General features: G+C 60.5%; 3 protein-coding genes across 3 annotated transcripts; 1 reads left to right on the top strand and 2 right to left on the bottom strand.

Moving 5' to 3' along the window:
- Positions 1-575: 575 nt before the first annotated feature.
- BESB_026410 (exonuclease) lies at positions 576-4,003 on the bottom strand (the record flags this gene model as incomplete). Its single annotated transcript, XM_029361321.1, has 4 exons — positions 576-1,072; positions 1,407-1,644; positions 2,288-2,459; positions 3,099-4,003. 4 exons carry the CDS (start codon positions 4,001-4,003, stop codon positions 576-578), a joined length of 1,812 nt encoding a protein of 603 aa, XP_029215676.1.
- A 2,591-nt stretch (positions 4,004-6,594) lies between these two features.
- BESB_026400 (uncharacterized protein) lies at positions 6,595-10,389 on the bottom strand (the record flags this gene model as incomplete). The annotated part of the gene is made up of 1 exon (XM_029361320.1): positions 6,595-10,389. The coding sequence occupies one exon, from the start codon at positions 10,387-10,389 to the stop codon at positions 6,595-6,597; it is 3,795 nt and encodes a 1,264-aa protein (XP_029215675.1).
- Positions 10,390-13,627: 3,238 nt separating this feature from the next.
- Positions 13,628-21,410, top strand: BESB_026390 (HEAT repeat-containing protein; the record flags this gene model as incomplete). The annotated part of the gene is made up of 13 exons (XM_029361319.1): positions 13,628-13,915; positions 14,725-14,835; positions 15,173-15,470; positions 15,755-15,846; positions 16,257-16,697; positions 17,047-17,544; positions 17,980-18,040; positions 18,511-18,615; positions 19,044-19,135; positions 19,359-19,739; positions 19,981-20,145; positions 20,508-20,722; positions 21,242-21,410. 13 exons carry the CDS (start codon positions 13,628-13,630, stop codon positions 21,408-21,410), a joined length of 2,916 nt encoding a protein of 971 aa, XP_029215674.1.
- Between the last annotated feature and the right edge of the window lie 1,161 nt (positions 21,411-22,571).

Genomic DNA, 22,571 nt, shown 5'->3' with positions numbered 1-22,571 from the left:
CTGATACGCAACGCGTCGAATCGTGGCGATACCCTATTTCTACGGTACCAGCGATCGACTGCTGCACATCGGCTCCGTTGTGAAGGCACACTCGCGCGCGGAGAATTTTGCGCGCGTTCCACGAGAGCCATAAAGGCAGGTGACTGGCAGACTGAAGCGTGAGAAATGTCTTAGGACCGACGTCTAAAGCCCACACTCTGGCCTCACTTCTGTGCAGGCCGCCGCGCCGCAAAGAACGCCATCGCACGATGCGGGCCGAAAGCAAGAGCCCACAGTCGCCTAGTCTCCTTGCTCGAGCGCAGGAGCCAGAAACCTGTATCTCGCTTCCGGTCAGGCGGCTGTATGTACATGTCGAAATGCAGTTATATCTTAAAAAGCAGACAGGTCGCATGCATTTGATGTGCAGGAGTGCGCACCTGTCCCCCATGGCCGCTGCATCAGAGCCGCTGGGCAGAGACAGACACGCAGAGGCACGCGGTCTGCGTACCTTGGAGGGAGGAAGTCGTTCCTCCGGCGTTCGACTCCTTCTGGCAGCTTGCAGGCCTCGACTGGCGCTGCGTCGGCTTCTGAGCGATTCAACAAGCCCCGAAGAGACCCGACAGGTCGAGCCACTGCCATCTGGCCTGGTGCTGGGCTTCCTCGGCGAGCGTCCGGCCTAGGTTCATTCTCTGCCAGGCCGACAAGAACGGCTCCTTCTCCATGAGCTCTGCGAGCACCAGACAGTCGCCCAGCGCGTTGTGTTCCTGGTCTTTCTCCCGACCTTTGCCGGTCAACTGCGAGAAAAGCAGACTCAGACTGTGAGACTGTTCGCGCTTGTCAGGCCACGGCAGCGCGCGCGAGAGCGCGAGCGTGTCGACGGTGAAGGCGCACTCGACGTCGCGGAAAAAACACCCAACAGGAAACAGCCCAGCAGCAGCCGCCGCCTTCGCGTCAGCCTCTTGCCGCAGCAGGACCGGCACGTCGAACGCGGAGCCGTTGTGCGCAACGAACCAGATGGGCACGGAAGGGCAGCGGCCCGCGACCGCGCGCACCCACACAGCCCACTTAAGAAGCGCCGAGCTCAGCGGAATGCCTGAAGCACACGAAAAGAGCCATGGCGAAGGCGGTTCCTTCCCTCGGTTTCTCCTCGCCGCGAGTGAAAGAGCGACGAAGAAGAGCATCCCCCTTCCTGCCTAGAGGCTACTACTCGACGACACACCCATCTCCCACAGAGCCTAGGCCGTGGAAGAGCCGATATGGCCTGCTTCGTGACTCTCTCAGCGAATGCAGTCTTACATCGACCCTGTACACATTTATCCGCGAGGGGCTCGTTCCCCCCGCATGCAGCTGGCCCCCTCCAATCTGGACGCGTTCCACCAGTGGCGTTCTCGAGTCTGCATCCGCCAGCCCGCACATCGGGCTCGTACCTTTCTGTTCGAGCAGGGATTCGGTTATCCCTGTCAACTCCTGCACGACTTTGGGAATGGATCCTTTTATCCGAATATACGCCGAAAACGCTGCCTCCTCGGAGGCGACGGGCGTGTCTGTCTCCTGGAGACCAGGGACGGCAAGTCGTTCCCAGCGGCCCTCGCGGAAGAGGCGGGGTACGCAGCCGATCTGCGTGATTTCGCATGAGGCGATTTCCAAGCCTGTAGTTTCTAGGTCCTGCGAGTCAGCACCAACATTGCATGGTGCATGCGTGGACAACCGCCCACCGGAATGATTGTGGTCCAGAAGAAAAGGACAAAGAAAAACATATTGCACAATCGGGAAACGTCTGTGTCTGTAGTCTGTATCCGGCGAAAACATCATGGCACATACCCTCGCCACCCGATCTAATTTTGTCTCACAAGTAGATATATGCTTGGGGTCACTGCGGAACCCGGTTCGGTCATCACGGAGGCGACGCCCACAGGAATGTCTACGGCACACGTTTGCGATGAGTAGGCTCTTGCCACGCTGGTGAAGCCTGAATCATCGGCAGAGATACCGCTGGAATCTGCAGTGGATGCTTCCTTCCTCCGATACGCTCTGGAAGGCCTAGCGGACGCTGAGCCTCACAATATGCACTGTAAGCCCTCTACCACCTCCAGCCCCCGTCAAAGCCTGAGCCATTCGGGAAAGGCGACGGAGAATGCAAATTCTGGAGATCCAACTCGAGGACATCACCCCTACGCGGCGACGCCCCACGGAGAAATACACAACTACATAAATATCTATATTCAAATCTGCGTGCGTATCATGTGCATGTAAGCGTACGGCTGACCCCGGGCCGTAGCTGGCGCAGCCGCGACAGAGAGTGGCGTACCCAGAAGAAACAGAGAGCTCCTCGATCACGATCGACTGCGCGCGTGAAGAAGGGCGACGGCGGCAACTGGAAAGCCCGATGCGGGCAAGGCACAGACCGACCGGCGCGGCGGTCGGAGGCGATCCGGTCCCAGTGGGCTTCGAGGCGCCGCAGGCGGGACACGGGGATACCTCTGCAGCGAGAAACGCACAACCAGCAGCTGGCAGGAGTGAGGCAGCGCGGGGAGGCAGTGACGCGTGCGTCAGCAGCAGGCGAGACAGCCGGGGAAGTGACAGAAGTGTACACGGGCCATCAACTCGTATCGTCTTCTTGAAAAAGTGCGCGCCTTGCAAGGGGCTACAGCAGACGCCACCAGCCTCTGCATCTGCCTGCCGTGGATAAACAGGCCGGCCTCTACATGCAAGTGTGCGTATTTCCGGTCGTAGCTTGCGCGACAAGACTTTCCAAAACACGAGAGAGATACACGACATCGGGGGCGCATGCACCACCCAAAGCCAGGCCTGGATGCACACAGTGCCAGAACCCCTTCAACGGACACCTGGCGTCGCTATACATACATGTATATATATACGTATATATACACATGTATATATACATATATATACATATATATCCGCATCTGGATTCGGCGCGAACAAAGTACAGCGCTGTAATTACTTCAGCGTACGACGAGACACTTAGATCTGCGGAGGACGAAGCCGACAGAACTCTCTTGCGCGTTTGAACAAGCGCGGAGCCGACAACAAAGCGCGAGCTCATTTGCTCATGCGTGTGGCGCGGTTCTCAGCCGCAGCTGCTGAGAAAAACGTACAAGAGGATGCCCGCCCTCAGACTCTTGAAGGGCTTTCCAGCTGCCGTATACCGCAGGACGTCCGCGACTGTCTCCTTGGCTTCGTTCTCATACACGCAGATGACTTCGCCCCGTTGAAAAGCTTCGGGGCTGCCTCTGTTCACCTCGTCCGTGCCTCCCTCCTTCTCTCCATTCTCTCCTTTCTCCCTTCTCTGTCGTTCGGCTCGTTTGCGCATCCCGTTGCCGCCGTTTTTTTCTTCGGCATCCCTGTCCCGTCCTTTGGAGGCCTCTGTCTCCTGTACTCCACTGTGATCCTCTCTCTTTTCCTCGCGGTTTGCCGCTTCTTCTCGTTCTGCTTCTTTCGCACACCGGTCTGCTTCTTCGTCCTTCTCTTCCACACTCGCGACCCTTGGACCTGCGTGCCCACCCTCGGCTTCTTGTCTGTCCTCGCCCCCGAGGCCGCCTCTCTCCGTCCGCGCGAGCGGGACTTCTGTTCCTTTGCGTAGCCTCCGCGTTTGACTCAGCGGCTCAATCGCAACGAGGTCGCCCGCGCAGACCGCAGGCTGAGCGTCGGCGCCTCTGGACTCTCCGCTGGAAGTCGTGCGCGCGTACGAAGCTGCATTGAGGCTTGGCCTCCGACAGCTCAGACTCCCTTTGCGAGACGAAGCACCTCCAGGGTCGCCTGCGGCTTCATCTTCACCGTTCGCCTCCTTCCCCTGTCGCGACTGACGCGGTAGATGAGGCTCAGCGCACGCCGACGTGGAGACACATGCCCTACCCTCCCCGCCGAAGCACCGGCGATCCTCTCCTTCTGTCGCTTTCCTTTTCTCTTGCTTCCCGCCTCTGCCTTCTGCATTCGTTTCGGCACGCTGCTGAGGGGGCGCAGGCGCCGCGCCCGAGTTGCGAGGCGGCGAAACTTCCCCCATCGCGAGTCTTTCCAGCGGGCGGCGTTCGGCTTCTCTTGCGGCGGCGCGCCGAGGGAGTGGAACGGAACGAAAAGCAGCCCTCGCAGATTGAAACAGGAGTGAGAGAGGAAGAGCGCTGGCGCCGAGACACGGTGTCTGCAGAGAAGGAAGGCAGTGAGCCTGTAGGATCGCTCCTTCTTACAGAAGACACAGAGACAAAACGGCTTCTGGTTCGCATTCTTGTTGCCCCTTGCTTGCCACTCACCCCGCGACACACGGATCGTTTTTGTTATTGACTGAGGACTTAGCGAGGTTTTCTACGCAGCGCGCTTAGCCGCTTGTGACGGCAGCCACTGAGAGAGAGCGCGCCTTTCGTCGCCCTCCAGGCCCGCCGAGATGCGCTTCTGCTCAGGCACCTGCCTTCGCAGCCCTCTGTGTTCCGGTGAGCCCGGACCGGAGAAACAGGATAGAGGGAGACAGTGCAGCCGCTGCGGCGGCTTTCTCGCGACTTGAAGAAGCCGGGAGACAGATCCAACTACCTCGCTGCGCGCGAAGGCGGGCGATAAGAAGCGAACGAATCAGGCCAATACGTGGCTGAAGGCGGAGCGGGAGAGTGGAAAATCAACGCGACTCCCCTATCCTGAAGCTGGCGTACCGGAGCGAGCCATAAATGCATCGTGGGCACAGCAACTGATATCCCCCTGAAAGGAAACGACACGCCACCCCTACAATCTAGAAATAACAAAAACGACCCTTGCATCGCAGGTGAGTGGCAAGCAAGGGGCAACAAGAATGCGAAGCAGAAGCCGTTTTGTCTCTGTGTCTTCCGCGGCGCAGGCGGTCGCGGGCGAGCATTGACGAGGCGAAGCAAGACATTGAGAACTTCCTCTGAAGCCCAGTCGCCTCAGAAATGGGCGTGAGAAACGGGAGACAAATGGTAAGTGAGAGCTAGACTTTTTCTTGGAGGCGTGGAAAAGAGGATGACAAATATCGCGGCGCATGTCTCGTCGTGACGAACGGAGACAGGGCCTCATGCGCGCGTGTAGCCGGCAAAGGCGCCGAGAGACACCGCGCGAGGGGCTGGGGCATCAGCCCGTCCGCATTCATCGAAATTCTCGGGTTCCTTCAGAAGACAAAAACTCAAATTTAGATCGAAAGCGACGCTCTGTAGAGTAGACCTGAAGAAACGCTCGGACGTGGCTGATACGCTGGCATGGGGCGTTCTTCCATCCGCCCGCTGTAAGGAAGACGTGTAGGACACTGTAAAATATAAAAGAAAGTATTGGCCTTAGGCGCCGACCATAAGATAATCAGCTCTCTTTCTTTGAAGAATGGAGGCCGAACTCACACGCATTCCAGGGTAGTTAACGCAGCTGTACTTCTGGTAAGGTGGTATCTGCTTGGAGAATCAGAAAAATCCCATACTCTGGGCGTGCTCCGGCTCAAACGCCAATAGCAGGAGCTTCCCATTGTCTGCCTGCCTGTCAGCGACATCTGATTCAGACGAATCAACCGCAAACGAGTCTCAGCGCGATGCTGCGAGTGCCTCTTTACCGCCGCCACTCTGCGTTTGAAGAGGGGGCGCTCCAGTTGGGGATTTCGGTAACCTTCTTGCCGAGTGAAGGCCTGTCTCAGCTCTACATCTCCTATGAACCGCGCTGCCGCTCCGCGAGAGTACGAAGGGTGAGCCAGACGAGACCCTTTCTCCGTTGAGAGAGAGCTTTATGAAGGCTTGCCGATCACCGCCGCCCCCCGTATACACTACGAAAACAAGCTTGGACGAATTCCCGCCAAAGCTCTTCAGGTTGCTAGACCCTTCCTATGTATACCTTCATTTACGCATACTTGGTCGGATGTGCTGCGTTGTCAATCACATCTGAGGCTGCCCAAGAAATATATAGACTAGATCCAATAGAATGCCATGTACTAATAGACTAAAAGCAGTCAGGATAAGCTGGTATCCTTCTTGGCGTAAAGCTGAAACCTAGAATACGCAGCTCCCTGTGCTTGTCTCTCTTGCATACATGCCGTGGAAGCCACTTTCTCAAAAAATTCGACCTGCGGGTGGGCAGCTAACTCCCGTTTTCAAGTCAAACACATCAGGAATCATGGTAGCCGACGGTTTTCCGCCGCCGTGTCTCATTTGCCAGCGCTAAGCCGTCTACGTCACGCGTTTCCGGCGCCATCTGCCACAAAAAATCTGGTTTTCCTTCGCTGCTTAATCGCTGCTCGCGCACTGTGAGCCGCGTGTGTCTCGGCTGCTTGGGTTTTCTCGCTCTGTCAGTGAACACTTCGATCCAAATGCTCCCGTTCAAAAAGTCGCTGCACGTTCAAAATCGAACTGCACACAGATTTGCCAACACAGTGGAAGGCTACCCCAGGCAACACCGAAGGCGCTTGAACGACAGGTGTGCGCCCGTCTTTGGAACTGGCAAATCATGCCTTCCTCTTCCATTAAACGAAGCCCGCCTCACGCCACACTTCATGAGCTTCACTGGCGTGCGCTGTCGTGTTGATCCGCTTCACTGGAGGCCCCCCCCCCCCCCCCCCTCCGCCCCCCGTGACACTTTGCTCGGACTGCTTGCGTCGTTCTCTGCTTCACAGCAGAGCTGTCATGACGCTCCGTCTTTTGGAGCTCGTACCTTGCCCCGAAGATCGGCTTCCAAGCCTTTCAGCGCGTCTGCGACTGCCCTCGCGTCATGCGCCGTTAGCAAGATCGGCGTCTTGTCTTCTCTCTCCGTCGACCTCTTAGACCTCAGGAGGCAGTCTGCTTTGTCCTCACGATTTCCTTTCTCGCGCTTCTGCGACGCCCGGTGTTCACGCGTCCCCCTGTCGCAACGCGAAGCGAGCGGTGAAACGAGACGCACGGAATACAGGACCCGCGGCTGTGTCTGTGTTGCGATGTGGCTGCGCGCGTCGGTTTCAATTGCCTCCTCGCTCTCGAGTCTCGCTGGGGCTGCGACGCCCACGACCACGCGGGCACCGAGCTCCGCGGCTCTCTTCAGCAGCGTCTGCCACGTGGCCTCGCCGTCTGCGCTGCCAAGGAACAGCTCCACGCTCCAGTCTTCCCGCCTGAGTTTCTGCGCCAGGCCGATCGCCGCCGCATGGGCGGCGTCCGCATGCCCGCAGCCGTCTCCGAGGGACTGGCAGCCCTGCGTCCGGGCTGGGGTTCCTTGACCGGCGACAGAGGCGGAGACGCCCGCACCGTCCGCGGCCTGCACGGCCTGAGTGCAGGGGTCGAGGACGCCGACAAGCAAGTCGACGAGCGGCTCCGCAGAGGGGCGGAGGTCTGGGAGAAGGCCCCTGCGGTCAAGGAGATCGAGCAAGACTGCGTCCCCCATGCCGAGGCCGACAGCCGAAATGCCGCTCTTCGAGAACCGTTTCCTCAGCGAGAGGCCGACTGGAAAAGTCGCGCGGTCTGCGAGGGGCTTGCCAGCTTCCTTCGCCTCGCGCGAGCCGCGGTCTCGGGGAGAGTCCGCGAACGGCGTAGAGCTTTCGCCCGGCTGTCGGCCGCGCTTCACATAGCGCCCGCCTCCAAAAAGGGCCCGCGGTCTGAAGAGAGAAGCAACTGCCGACGGCGCAGCGGAGTCAGGCAAGGCCGGCCGCGCGCCGCCGACGCTATCTGCGCCCGCGTTTCCTCCGCGTGCTTCAGCGCCGGCCTCGCTGAATCGGGTCGCTGAACCCTCCTCCTGAGACGCGGGGGGCGAAGAGGCGACGCGCTCGAACGCCTCAAACACGAGGCCCGTGTAGTAGCTCAGCCCGCGGACGGTTAGCGGATGCCACTTCAGCCACCGCGGCGAGAATCCGTACAGAGGAAAGAGCTTGAAGAGCGCTCGCACTTCCTCAGCGGCTGCGCGGAGATAAGCGTCGCTTACGGACAAAGACGAGGCGGGCAGCTGTGCGGCCGCACAGCCTCCGCCGGCCAAAGAAGTTGCGGCAGGGGGCGATGGAGAGCGTGGCACGCAGGAAGCAGAGGGCACGCCGCGAGGGGTTGATTCCGGAGGGCTCGACGGAGTTAAGGGATCGAACGACTGGATGGCGTCAATCAGAGAGAGAGCCTTTGCACGGTCCAACCCCGTGACGTGTACGAGCTGCGGGAGCACCGCGTCCACAGGGGTGCGTTCGAGCCGATCCAGCAGTTGACAGATCTGCTCGACTTTGTTGCGCTCTTCCTCTCTCTCTGTCACCCGACGGGAGTTCTGCGTGCCCCTTTCTTGCCTGCTTCCCCGCTTCACCTCTCGTGATTCGAGGCTTGTGCCGTCCACCACGTCAAGCGCGTCGCAAGCCCGTCTCTCTTGGTCCCCGATCCTTCGGGTCGCCTGCCGCAGGTCGCCGCCCTGCGGGTCGGCGTTTCGCCGCGCCTCAGCTGGCGACCCAACTGCGCATTTTTGAGCGTGTCCCTCGTCACTAGGCGCGCCTGCGACTCCTATCGCAGGGCCCTCCTGCCATCCCTCTTCCCCCCCGCTCACTGCCGCGGCACGCGCTCCCTCTACTCCAGTCTCTCTCGCTTTGAGGTTTGCGTGGCTTTGCCCCGCCGCTCCCTCTCCGCCCTCCAGCCAGAGCGCCGGTCCGTCTACGACCCCGAGCCGGACAAGAAGCGCCTCCAGGACCCTGCGGCTCCCTACGCGGATTTCGACGTCTTCGGGGCCGAGACCCAGCTTCTCGAGCAAAGAGACGGCCGCCGCGAGAACTTCTGCTTCGGGGCGCACATCGGGAAGACGTGGTTTCTCGAGGTCTGCCCCCCCTTCTCGTCTGCCTTCGCCGTCGGTTCCGACCTGTCGGTCAGTCGCTCGCGGCTCTTCCTGGCCGGCCTTCCAAAAGTTGTCTGCCGCGTCGCTCGGCCCCGTCACGATATCTAGATTCCACTGCCAGTGCTGCCTGCGGCGGCCGCGCGCCATGCGCTCGTAGCGCCAGCAGTCTGCAATCGACGTCCACCGCACAGGCAGGGTTGGCGAGGCGACGAGGCGCTCGAGGGTCGCCAGGGCGCAGCCGCCTCGTTGCGGCTCGCCTCCGGCCTTCTCGCCCTCCTGCGAGGCTCCCTCCTCGTCGCGCGGCAGGCTGCTCGCCTCCCGCCCCGGCTTCGCGTGGTAGAGGCGCAGCAGCAGGCGACACAGAGACGGCGTGAGTTCCGGCCGAAGCGCGAGGACCCTCGCGCTCTGGTCTCTGAACAGATACAGATGCGGAGGGACATTGCCCACGCAGCATTCGCGTGACGCGCCCTGCGCGCTTCGCGTCTGCCGCTCTGCTGCGGAGTCTGAGGCGGCACCGGAGCCGCCCAGGCTCCCCCCCGCCACGGGCGCGCCGTGGCCCTGAGAGGCGCCCCCCCGAGCGGAGGAGTGCATCTCCTCACCATTTGCCTCTCCTCCAGGCTCGAGCGACTCTGCTGCTGAACGCGGTCCGGCGGAGTTGCGGGCGAAACCGACGTCCCACCCTTTCCGGGCGTCTCCTTCGGCGTCGCACGCGCCCTCCAGGCGGCGACTGCGGGGCTCGCCCGCAGGGTGGACGTACAGCTCCGCGTGCTCCACAACCGGCGTGGAGAATTCCTGAAATCCGAACGAAGTGGCGGTCTCTCGCCATCGCGAGAAAAGCCAATGGTGGAGCCGCCACAGCAGCGGAGGGAGATCTTGGCTGCCGCGGACGGGATTGAAGCGGGAAGAAGACACGGAGGAAGCAGACCGCGAAGCTGGAGGGAGAGAATCGCCCCTCGAAAACGCCACAGCGTCTCGGCGCCACCCAAACGGGCGCCTCCATGTGTCTGAGGGGGCAGGGGACGACCCCAGGAGGCGGCTCGCGAAGCTGAGAGAGGGGTGCGTAAGCCACTTGCGGAATTGCGCGCATCGGGAACTCGGTCGAGTTCCCGATGCACACGTATCGCGTTTCGCGCTACGCGACCATGAGAAGCTGGAGGCGTTCCGAGCGGGCAGACGCGGGGGAAGAGTCCTCGAGAGAAACGCCGGCCGGCTTTGCAGGAATCCTGAGCGATCGTTCCACCCTGACCGAGGCCGCCGGACCCCGCCTGAAGAAAACCCTGTCCCTGCCTCGCTCGCGCGCGAGTCGCTCCCTCCCTGGCAGCAAGCGAGCCAGTCTCTGCTGCGACGCCCGCCATGTCTCGCCCGAGGCGTAGCTGCAGCTAGCTTCCGCTGTCTGCCGCCGCAAGCGTGAAGCAGCGGCACATCGCGCAGCGGCGCCTGGCCTGCCGGCTGAGGCCTCCTCAGGAGCGGACTCAGTGGAAATGGCGCGAACTCTGCGGCAGACAGACAGAGAGCATCTTTGCCCATTGCTCTCACCGCAGAGAGCAGGCAGGCGGATCCCCACCCGCGGCCCGCCATTCCACTCCACTGGCGGCGCTCTGCAGCAGCTAGACCGCCCCAGAGTGACAGAAAGGCAAGAAAGATAAGCAGAACCATGGCGACGGACGCGATCGAAACAGAGACTGGATCGGCAGAACATCGACCTCGACAGCGGTCTCCGCTTGAAGCACGCAGTTCAAAGAAACGGGTCCATTATCCCCATGACGCGACCGCGCAGTCACTTCCTGCATCTGCACAAGGTGGAAGCCTGACTTCAGGCGGCTCCTTTTCCCCTAACAGGCCACAGGGCGACGGGTTTTCGCTCTCCGTTGCTCGTTCCACCGGCAGAGAGTCTCCCGCTGGGGGACCTGAGCCTCTCGGGGTCGTGTCTTGCCCAGGGCTGCACGAAAGTGGCTTCAGCCAACGCGAAGACACGAATAACTCTTCACTGACACGCTTGGTCACGCACGCTGAGCCGAAGATGTTTGCGAAGGCAGCGACAAAAAAGTCAGGCGGACAGAATTCAAACGAATGCGCGATTCGCAGGACCGTCCTGCTTCGCGCGAACCGCCGCCGCGCGGTGTGCATCTGCTGCCAGTCTCTCCCGTTGCCTAGTTCGCCCCGCAGCCGCGAATCCCAAAAACTTCAGTAAGGCTGCTTCGATAGACACGCGAGGAACGGTGAAAGCGCTTTCGTCGATAGCTCGCGCGTTTTGCAAATTGAAAACCCAAGAATGTCATCTGCCAACACGCGACGACCTCCCGCTGCTCCTACAGCTCAGCAGACACCAGACCTCCTCAGGGCTGCCGCCTCAACACCGAGGACCCGAAGAAAAAGGCACACCTTCTCCGCTTTTTTGTGTCTTCAAAGTTAGCTCAGTCGCAATTGACGCTGAGCCTAAAGCTGACACCTTGGCGCGAACGAAGACCGCCGAGCGTCTGCATTCGCCTTTTCAGAGGTTCCAAGAGATTCCAAGACACACAGGCGGGTTGGGCAGCGGCGAGCGGAGCCTGGCGGGCGTCTGGGCGCAGGGCGTCAGAAAATCTCCGCCCCGGGTAGTATCTGGAGAGGCGCTGAGTGTCGTGAGACGCAGACTTGCTCGGGTTTTTTGCTTGTTTGACGCGGTTCGTGTCAGCTAGGAGACTGCGGCGCTCTGGGAGTGTGTTTCAGCGGAGGGCGAGTCCGCGTTGATTGACCGCCCCCCCTACGGCGTCTTTGCGCAGTTTTCGCGAACACTCGAGAAGAGAGCGGAAGGCGACGACGTCTCCCTCGCAGTGTTGTTAGGAGCGGCGGCGCAGCGGACGGCGTTGCGTTTTCGGATTTTTCGCGAAGAGGTAGGGTTGACTGGCTGCGCACTGGTTCCGAGAAGCGCGGGAGCGCAGGTCAGTCGAAGGAACGCGCGAAAGAGGTCCTCAGGAAAGCGCGAGAGTGAAGCGCTGCAAGCAGCCGTGAGGAGAGAGGCTCGCGGTCGCCGCCCGGTCGGAGCACGCGAGGAGGGAGAGAGGAGAGAGAGGAGGGGGGCGCGAGAAAAATCCCGACGGCAACAGACTCCCTGCGCGCGGGCGCTGCTGCTCTCTTGCGGCAACAACGTGACAGCTTGCGCGAGCGCGAGCGCGGTGTCTCTCCTCTCTCCTCTGCTGCCTCTTTCTCTCTGGGTCGTCGTCAGATACCGCATCCCCACTGTGTATGAGCTTGCGCGAGCTAGGGATTTAGACAGAAAGCTTTTCTGAGGTGGAGGAACGCTCGTACTGGGAAGGACGTGCTGCTTGTTCGTCTTTCGCCTTTTTTCTCGTTTATCTTCTTCGTCGCGCGAAGAGTGAATTTTCCTCTTCAAAACGCGCCCTCCCTCTATCTCTCCCGACAAACCGTCGCGCCTTTTCTTCTGCTCACTCTCCTTCACCCCCGCACGCACGCGTGCGGAAACGGCGGCGGCGACCCATCAAGCTTCTTTTTTCCTCCTTTTTCTCTTCAGCGTGGACTCGTCAATTCCCCACCGCGTCCTCTCCCGTCGTTCCATCTTCTCACTCAGCCTCTGTCTGCTGGCGCGCGCGCTCCGTTTCCTCCCTCCCTCCTGGGTTCCGAGTCTTGTCGCGCGACGTTTCGCTCTCTTTGCTCTGCTAGAGAAATCGAGCGCGTTCAGACGTAGCCGTCTTTCCTCACCTCGTCGTCTCGCCTCTTCGCCTGGGCGTCTTCTGACTCACAGCGCTGCTCGGCGCGCACGCCGCTGTTTCCGTTCTGGTCAATTCTTTCTCGCCTGCTCGTGTTCTCCGCATGTCTCAACTTCCCCTTCCCTTCCTCGCCTCACTTCACACGCTGTCCCTTCTCTCTGCGCCCGCCTTCGCTCTCGAAGCTTCGTTGTCTCGGGACCGTGGGCTCTGCACCAGTCTCTCGCCTGAGCACTCTGTAGACTGCCTCCTCTCTCGCCGCAGTCTGCTTCGCGGAAAGAAGAGAGAAGCGCATCTGACCTGGTGTAGCTCCTCGAATCGCTCTCATCCACTTCCCGGTCCTGCCGTGCCCAGAGGCCGTTTCGCCCGCACTTCGCTCCGAACAGGCTGTCTCGTGTGTCTCTCCCGTTCGTGCGGGCGACGCTTGACGGCGGTGGAGGCGTAAGGCGACCGCGCCGTTTCACTCTGCGCCTTGCGGTCCCCGAAGCGAGAGAGAGGGAAGGTTGAGGAACGCGAGCAAGAAGGCGGCGCGTCGCAGCGTCCCCCCGCGTGAGCAGTTGCTTCAAGAGGAGACCGGAGGGGACGAGAGGAAGCCGAAAGCTGTTCGTCTCTCTCGCGGGTCGGACTGGTTCTCTGTGAGCACTCGGGCGACTTACTTGCTCGAGAGAGGCGTGAAGTCGCTCCGCCGGGAAACCACTTTCTGTCAAAAGCCGCAACTTAGGAAGTTTACGCGGTCTTTCATCGAGCGCGCGCCATTCGCCTTTCTACCTTTCCTTTCGTTTCTCTCGTCGTTGTACCGGTCGCTGCGACCGGATCTTTCTTTCGTTCTGGGCGCCTCCGGAGGCGGGGTTTCGCGTCCTCCTGTTCTCCGCAGCTCCGTCTGCGCGCCTCTTGTCCTCTCCATCTGCAAAGTCTGTCCGTCTCCTCTCTCGCCACGTTCGGCTTCTCAGCTCGTTTCCTTCGTCACGTCTTTTTCCGTCCCGGGTGCTTCGGCTACCTGATCGTCAGCAAACCCAGTCTTCGTCTCTCTGTTTCTTCTCGCGGGCCTTCTTCTCCATCGTCTCCTCTCTCTCACTCTCTTTTCCCGCGCTTCTCTCTGGTCTGCCTGTCGCTCGCGCGCCTCCGCCGTCTGTTCCTTCGCCGCTTCCCCCCTCCCTCCGGTTTCTGCGCCTTCGCGCGTCTTCTGCGAAATGGCGACGACTGCGCCGTCTGGTGCCGCATCCGCAGGCGGAGACGGCGCGTCTCTGCAGCTTATGCAGCAACTCCTTCTCTCCACGCTTGATCCGCGTCAGCAGATCCGCGAGCAGGCCGAGCAGCAGCTCGTCGGCGCCCGCGATGCGGACTTCAGCCTCTTTCTCGTGTCTCTCGCGCGCGTCATCGACGAGGCCGTAGGCGCCGCCGGGACGCCTCAGGCTCAGGAGCAGCTTCTCGCCAAACAAATCGCCGCCGTCACCTTCAAAAACTGCATCAGTGCCAAGGTATGAGTCGAGCATCTGCATGCGGCCTCGCCTCCAGGCGCGCGTGTGACCCGCTGACGGGGGGGGGGGGGGGGGAAGGGGGGGGCGGGAAAAGGGGGGGAGTGAGGAGGCGGGCATGTTTTTGCCGCGGGGGTTTGCCCCAGACGTGCGTGCGCGTCGACGTTTGAATCGGATGTATCACCAGAGACTCTCAAACTGGGTGGCGGTATCCCAGAGGTGGAGGCCTCGAGGCAGTGCGGACTAGAGGAGAAAAGTCCGCAGGTCTTCGTCTTGCGGCGATGAAGGGCCTGGAGAAGTGGTGCAGTGGAGACTGGAGGGTGTTTGTCCTGTGAATGCCGCACACGCACACACCCGGCCCTCTCTGCGGACTGCCCTGGCTCACGGTTCGGAAGGGGGGGAGGGTGTCAGGGGGACTCTGATTCGCAGTTTCCTGTCCTGCCTTGCTGTTTTCCTCTCTTCACATGTCAATCTGGCTTCCAGGAGACTCGTGAACTTGCTTGTTTCCGGCGCCTCATATCTGAACCCTGGGAACAATACCTGGAAACGGACATCGCATGCTTCGCCGCGAGGTGCATGCACACTGTGTCCGGGAAAGCCTGGTGCCGTGCTCGCAGTCTTCTTGTCTTTGCCTTCTCCGCTGCGCCGTTTTTCACGGATTCCTTACCGGCACGGGCAAACCGCTATCGCTTCAGCGCCTTTGCATCGCCACAGCGATAGCTCGTTCGTGTGGAGCATGAGCTTGGGGCGCTGCGAATGCCGACTTGGGCCCTGTGAATTTTCAGATCTTTTTGTTTTTTCTATGTTTTCAGGACCTCGTCCTCGACAGCGCAGCGGCGGAGAAATGGCGGGCGGTCGCGGAGGACGCGAAACAAGCCATGCGGCTGCAGCTGCTCGCCGCAATCAAGACGGAGCACACACAGGTTCGTTCTTCGAGTTCGATTTCACAAGGCTACCAGCGTCTGCAAGCGGCTTCGCAAGTTTTCCATGCAGTGGCTATATACGTCTCTATCTGACGCACGCGTGCATATATATGTATATGTATGTGTATATGTATGTATATATATATATATATACGTACTGAGCCTCTGGCGGTGTGTTTGTCGGTCGCTTGTGGAGCCTGCCAGATGCAGAGCCGAGTCCGACATTGTGGGCTAGTGGCGTCCTTGTTGCCTTTTGTGGCGTGTTCTCTGCGGTGTTTGCGTGCGCGTCTCTCACCCCGAGGCGCCCCCTGCGCCCGCGCGTGCCTCTGCGACTCAGGTGGCAAATGCAGTCTGCCAAGTGCTGTCAAAGATTGGCCGCATCGAGCTGCCCTCTGACGGCTTTCCGGAGCTCCTGCCCTTCCTGTTGACGCTTGTGACCGAGGCCACGATCGCGCCGGAAGCCAGCGCGGCGACAGACGCGTCTGCACACCGCAAGGTGTTTGGTCGGAATGCACTCACCTGCCTGGCGTACCTCTGTGAGGAGCATGCAGACATCGTCGAGGAGACCGGCGAAGAGCCCGCCGACGTCTTGAGCGAGGCACACTGCAACAACATCCTCACGGCTGTGGTTCAGGGTAAGTGCCTTCGATTCCCGCTTGCAAAAAGACGCAATTCACACTCCAGCGTACCAACACACGGCGCGGGGGGGGGGGGGGGAGGGGAAAGGAGAAGGGGAGAGGAGGGAAAACAGGGATGCGCCGTGCGTGCGCGGAGGCTGAATGCGAGCTGCGTTCTACCCGTTCCATAATTGCTGAGGCCCTTAGTGTGGCTGCAGTACGGAGGGGGGGGGGGCGGGGGGGAGAAGGTGGGGCGGCGTCAGAGCGGGCTGTCTGTGCGTGCGCCGGCGCGATTTGATCAGGTATGAAGGACGAAGACATTCAACTCAAGGTCGCAGCTTTGAAGGCGCTCTACCACGCGCTCATCTTTTCGAAGAAGAATTTTGATAATCAGGTACGTGTCCACGAAAGGCACTTTGATTCGGGGCAGCCAGGTCTGAGATGAGCTGGCCTTCCCCGTACTGGACTCCGCAGTCCCGCCACACACGTGGAAATTCAGCGCACCGTGGCCGTCGAGGGCATTCGTTGATAAGTCTTGTTTCTGTGCGGGCATGTCGCTCTGCGTTTTTCCGTTTGGTTCCTTTCCAGCTTCACTCTCGTTTACCACGACGTGTGCCTTGTCTCTTTCTTCACCATGCGCTCCTTGGCTGCGTCTTCTCTGCGCGCGGAACCAGAGCTCCTCTCTCTTCTCTCTGTCTCTGCGCCTTTCCTCGATTTGCCTTCGCGTCGCCTTGAGCCTTGATGCGCCTCCACCGCGTGGCGCCGTGGAGCTTTTTTTTTTTTCGTTCTCTGTGGTTTCTTCAGACTGAACGCGAATACATCATTCAGGTCGTGCTGGAGAACACCAAGGTGCCGCACCAGGCCGTTCAGGTCTCTGCTTTCGAGTGTCTGGTGAAGACTGCGGAGGAGTACTACGCACTGCTGGAGCCATACATGAGCGGCATCGGCCCGATCTCTTGGGAGGCGCTCAAGAGCGGCGACGACAGCGTCTGCATCGCGGCGATGGAGCTCTGGAACACTATCGCCGACGTGGAGATCGACCTCCAGCAGCACGAGGCGGAGGCGGAGAACGCCGAAGACGCCGCGGGATTCCCGAGGAACTGCCACATCATCAAACAGGCCCTGCCCTTCCTTCTACCCATCCTCCTCAACACGCTGACCAAACAGGAGAGCGAGGAAGCCGATGCGGCTGACTCGTGGACTTCCGCCATGGCGGCCGGCACCTGCCTTGGGCTCTGCGCACAGGTAGGGGCATGCCGCGAGAGGCGACCGCAGAAAAAAGATGGAAAAAAGGCTCCGGTTTTCTTTCCCTGTGGGGGAGGAAACAGGTGTCGCTGCGTCGTTGTCGAGGTTTTCTGCCAACATCCGCTGCGGACAGCTGCGGCAAGTCGCGGCTGCTGTCCATCTGTCTCTGATCCAAATACGTTTATACCCTTATGTGTATATATATATAAAAGCGGACAGTTTTTTTCTGGGGCGACTTGCTTGTGCGGCCGGCTCCTGTTCGCGACCGCGTTCTCGCGAAGCTTGAGGCTTGCTCGGCTCCGTTTGAGGGCTTGCGGCGCATGTCCGGCGCGTGAGTTTCTGTGTGCAGGTGGTTCAGAACGCGATTCTTCCGCCAGTGATTCAGTTTGTTTCTGAGAATTTTTCGAGCCCAGACTGGACGCGGCGCGAGGCGGCGGTGTTGGCTTTCGGCAGCATCATGGAGGGTCCGGACACGGAGGCGCTGAAGCCGCTGGTGGAGGAGTCGTTCACGTCGCTAGTGAACGTGCTGCAGGACTCGTCGGTGGCCGTTCGCGACACAGCGGCCTGGACGCTGGGGCGGATTGCGCAGTTCCACACGCCGGTGGTGCTGCAGAAGCTCGTCAATGCGGACGGGACAGTCGTCGCGGAGAACAACTCGCTCCTAGCGGCGATCGTGAACCGCCTGCTCGATCAGCCGCGCGTCGCCGTCAACGTCTGCTGGCTGCTCCACGAACTCGCTGATCACATGGTCGCGGAGTCCGCCGACAAACCCGCAGCCACGCCTCTCGACCCCCTCTTCCAGAGACTCTGCGACGCCCTCATCCAGGTCTCCGAGCGAGCCGACGCCGTAAGCCATACACACAGACACCGAACCGCCACGAAACACCACACGTATTATCCCTATCTCTGTCTCCATCTCTACATCTATCTACATGTATATGTATATCTTCGTATCTGTATTTATGCATGCGTTTAAGTAGGTGCTTGTTCGGGGGCCCTGCGACGGACTCTCGGCGGGTGCATGCAGACACGCGGGGTCGTGTGGAGTGGAGGCATTCGGATTCGGGACTTCGGTGTAAGCCTGGGCGTCGTATTCACTTCTCGGTTCGCTGCCGGGGAGAAGCCTCGCGACGGCCTTTTCCGCTCACATCGGGTCTCCTGCTCCTGTGGATCGCGTCAGCTCGCGGTCTTTGCTTCGGGCTGCGGTGGAGTTCGTTTTCTCCTGCTTGTTGCGCCCAGTCTGCTCAACACTCGCACGCGTTGTATGTGGATGACTCGACAGGACGAGAGGAGCCTGAGGGATGCTGCCTTCAACTGCCTTGGAGCACTCATCAACAACGCAGGTGCGTTCTTTGCGATCCTCTCTGCACTGTGAAAGCCGGGGCCTTAAGAAGGAGCGGCTCTTCGCGGCGTTCAGCTCTGCGACTGCTCGACTTCATCGGCGTCAGCACGAGGCTTCGCCCCAGCGGATTCTGTGGGAATGACCGCGAAGCAACAATGCGAAAAAAACCTGCGATTCAGTGTCAGCCCTCGCCATGCATTTCCAGTCCGCCCCTTGAGAGCCGTCTTGCTGCAATCTCGCATAGAGTCGTTCGCCGCGAAACGCGCGAAAAATCTATACTATCTACCTATCTATCCGCCTATCTATGTCTATCTAGCTATCCGCTGAAATCTATCTATCTATGTCTATCTGTCTATCTATGTCTCTCTATTCATGTATATATGCATATCTATGTATGAAAACGTGCAGTATGTGTGTGCGGATTTGTCTGTTTTCACTCGCGCTGGCATATGCGGGTTATTCTGCGTGCAGGCGAGAGCTGCAAGTCGTCCATGTTGAAGCTCCTCGACCACTTTGTCTGCCAGCTGTCGCAGTCTTTCGCGTTTGAAGCCAACGAAGCGACGCGTCAGCGCCAGGGTGAGGACTGCGCGACGGCGTGAGAGAGAATCTGCCGCCTCTCGCGCGCGACGACTTCCAGTCTACAGGGGCGTGCGCGTCTCTGAAGCCTGGGTCGCCGTCTACCTGAGCGAGCGACAGTCCTCGCCTGTTTTCTTCCGCACAGCAGAGGGCGGGAGGGAACGGCCTCGAAGAAGGGTCAGGGGTGTGTCGCGTGACGCGCTGGCGTCTGATCGCGGAGCTCTTCAAAGTTTTGCGAGAATCCACGCGAAATTAAAACAGCGTCCGCATGCATGCGGCGCTCATTCACGCATGCGTCTGTACGGGTGGATAGTTCGGCGACGTCACTTCACAAGGCGTAGTTCGATTGCACGTCGACGTGTGGAGCAGGTCTTGGATGGAGTACGTGGCTTTCAGTTCGTTTTTTTTGTGTGAATGTCTTCATCCAGGTCTGCTCTGCGGCGTTATCCAGATCCTCTGTCTGCGCCTCGGGTCCCAGGTTCAGCCTGTCGCCCCGCAGATCTGGGCGTGCTTGGAGCGAGTAAGGCCACTTGGAGAGCTCAGCACTTCAGCGCACACGCGTGTCTCTCGTAGCCGCGTGTCGCTTATCCGTCCCGCCTTTTGTTTTTATGCCTTTGTCGCTCTCTCTCTTCTTCTCGCTGGTGCGCTTGCTTATTCTGCTTCGCCTCGCTCGCCCTCTGCCGCTGTGGGCGATCTCTGCGACCGCATGCGGCACTTCGTCGACTTGCTGTTTGACTTTTCAGATTTTCCGAGGCTCTCCGCCAGCGAACGCGGCCGCGGGCACGCTGCCGCCGCTGAGCTGCTCGGCGAGCGAAACCATCACGAACGACGCGCTGCTGGCGACCTCCGCGCTGGTAAACGCCGCCGGTCCCTCGGCGGCGGCGTTCGCGGAGGACGTCGTCTGCATCGTCGCCTCGGGTCTGGAGAACTCGACGGGCTCCGCGGCCGGGAGCTCCGGCGGAGGCGCGGGGGCCGCCGGCGCAACTTCCGGAAGCAGCACCACGGACGAGCTGCAGACTGTGCGCATCTGCGTCGAACTCGTCGGCGACGTCAGCCGCGCGCTCGGCCCCGCCTTCGCGCCCTTCAGCGGACCCCTGCTCGCCAGAATGTACCAAATGCTCCAGGTAGGCGCCTCTGCGGGGCGCGCCAACGCGAACGCCGGGGGGGGCGGTTGGGTTCAAGGCTAGGGAGGGGGGGGGGGGGGGAGAGGCAAAAGAGGCGGAGGCCGGGGCGAGAGGGACTGGCGAGCGGGGGCAGGGCGATTGCGGCGAGGTCTGGAAGGGATGAGGGGCAGCGCCTGGGTTCGCTGTTGGCATTCCAGGTCTCACCGCGTTTTCGACTTTGTGTGCGGCTGTTGATCGCTAGGACCCGAACGTGGAGCGCGCGCTGAAGCCGTGCGTGATGGTCGCCGTGGGCGACGCGGCGATGACGATGGGCGGCGAGGCCTTCGCGCCCTACCTCGACTCGTTCATGGCCATTCTTCACCAGGCGGGCAACACGTCCTACGAAGTGGGGCCGAGTAACTGGCAGGTGCGTCGCAAGTCTCTGGGTGTGTGCGAGGCGATGTGAAGAAGCGCCGCAGTGGGCGCCGGCCGTCGGCGTCTCCCGAGAACGGGGCTTTCAGGGGTGTTTTTCGATAGGGCAGCGAAGACCGCGAAGGCGCAGGGGAGCCGCAAGAGGGCGGCGCACCGATCTTTCCGAGCCGCGGACGCTGCCGACCACAAACCAGAAGGGACGCTTCGGCGGTTCCTCACGCCAGCCTTGTGCGCAGCGAAGGCACGTCTCGAAGTACACTCGGCGCTTGTGGGCTCTCCGCAGACGGTTTTCTCGTCTGGAGGGAGGCGCGAGGCGAGTGTTGGGCTCGGCGGGCCTTTTGCTGCCTTTCTTTGCAGATGAACGAAGAGTGGCTGTGGTACATCCACGATCTCCGCGAAGGCGTGCTGCAGGCCTACATGTCGATCGTCTACAGCTTCAAGGAGAAGGGCATGCAGGAGCAGCTCAAGCTCTACGTGAACGCGATGCTGGATGTCGTCAAGGCCGTCGCCGCCACCAGTCCTAGAATGCGCGGCGTCGAGGAGAACGCCAAGCAGGCCATTGAGCTCGTCGGGTGAGTCCGCAGCAGCGAGTCCGCCTCCAGCGCTACACAGCGAATATGCATTCGCGGCAAACACGTCTCGGGAGGCGCTCCTGGGACTGCGCCCGAGCCGCTTCGCGACTTTGGCGAGCCGTCGGAGGCGAGACTTGAGTTGGCCGCCGGGTAGCGCTCGCCTGGCATGCGGCGGGCTGCGGTGCAGCGAAGTCACCCACCTTCCGAATGAGTCCGAACAGCGCTTTAGAGATGCCCATATCTCTCTACGTGTTTGTATATCTGTACACTAGTGTACATGCACGTACATCTTTGTATGTATGCGTGAGTAGGCGCCTCTGCGCGTAGTGAGCGCTGGCGATTCGTAACAGCGTCGTGCTGCGTCGCTCCTCCCGCTCTTTGGAGGCACCGGAGAGCTAGAGTAGAGAATGTCTTCTGGGTGCGGCTGGGCGCTTCGGCGCGGACGTCCGGGGTCTGTCAGCCTTCAAACGGCGTGCCGTCCACTGCTGCAAGGGCCTGCGATTTTTCTCCGCCGCGCAGGGATCTGGTCAGCACCTACGGAGGAGACTTGACGCTTCACCTGCAGCGCGCGCCGTTCATGGAGCAGCTGCTGCGTCTCGCTGACGCCCTCGGCGCAAGCAAAGACGCCGGAGGTGAAGCCTGTCTCCAGAAAGCGCAGTGGCTCCGCCAGGTACGCTGGACTCGCTGAAGCTACAGAGACCGCCACACGCATATATATATATATACGCATATATATATATATATACCTATATATATATATATATATATATATATATTTGTGTGCATACATGTAGTTCCTAGAGCGCGGAAGCATCCTGTTGCCGGTCTGTGCCGTTTCTGCCACTGAGGCCGCTTGCGGGATACTTCTGGATGTCCGAAGAACCAGAATGTATGTTGATAAAGCACTCTTTCACCACAATACATCGAATCCTAAGTGCGCGCGAGGATGCATCGCGTCTGGCAGCGGAAACGTGTTGGTCGCATCCTGTGCCTCTGTCTCTGTCCTGTTCACAGCTGATGGCGCGCTACAGCTGAGGACGACGCGGAGAATCGTCTGACGTCTGGCGCGGCCGCAAGGGGCCGCGACAGCGTCTCGGCGTTTGTGTGGGGTATCTCCGTCTCTGGCGAAGAGAGGGCGACGACCGCACTGTCGAGAGGGGGCGAGGACGCGTCGACGCCCACATCTGGCGCTACGCGTCGAAAGCCTCAGGACATTCGAGCGAACGAGGTATTTTCGTTCTCGACACGAGCTGCGCGCCTACGAGCCAAGAGGCTACCGAGGTCGCGCATACGCGAGCCTGGGAGAAGCGGGAGCGCGACGGGAGGCCGCCTGGGAGGCAGGCGGGTGGAACCTCCGGCGAGGCGGTGTTCGCTGCGTGCGGGCGGCGAAGATCTGTTATTTGAGAGTTCGTGCGGGCGTCGCTGCCACGCCAGGCCAGCGCTCTCTATGCTTCCTTTTTCGAAAGGTTTTTTTCTCAAGAGAACTTGCACTGGCGGGAGACTTCCCTTGAGGCGTGGGAGGACCTCCACAGAAGCTGGGAGTTGTTGGTTTTCTTGTTCGAGTTGTGCGAGATCGCGATTTTCTTCCGTGCGCGACCCCCCTCCCGCCTGACGGTCTCCTGGAGGGGAGACGTGCGAATCATGTCATTTCCCCCTTGGATGCCGTAGTCTATCGGTGTTCCTTCTTGTCTGACAACCTCTTGTATAACCAGTCACATCTGCGTCTGCATGTAAAGTCTCGTCTCTTCTGAACACTTGCTGCCTTGCTGTTGTCTCCCTTCTGTCGCTGCCTCGCACACCCGATCCCATGGGCCGTGTGCGGCTCACGTGGCGTCTGTCGCGGTCGGCT

Source organism: Besnoitia besnoiti (genome assembly GCF_002563875.1).
Source record: "Besnoitia besnoiti strain Bb-Ger1 chromosome Unknown contig00014, whole genome shotgun sequence".
NCBI lineage: Eukaryota > Apicomplexa > Conoidasida > Eucoccidiorida > Sarcocystidae > Besnoitia > Besnoitia besnoiti.
The sequence above is the reverse complement of the archived record's forward strand: the minus strand, read 5'-3'. Positions and strand labels throughout refer to the sequence as shown.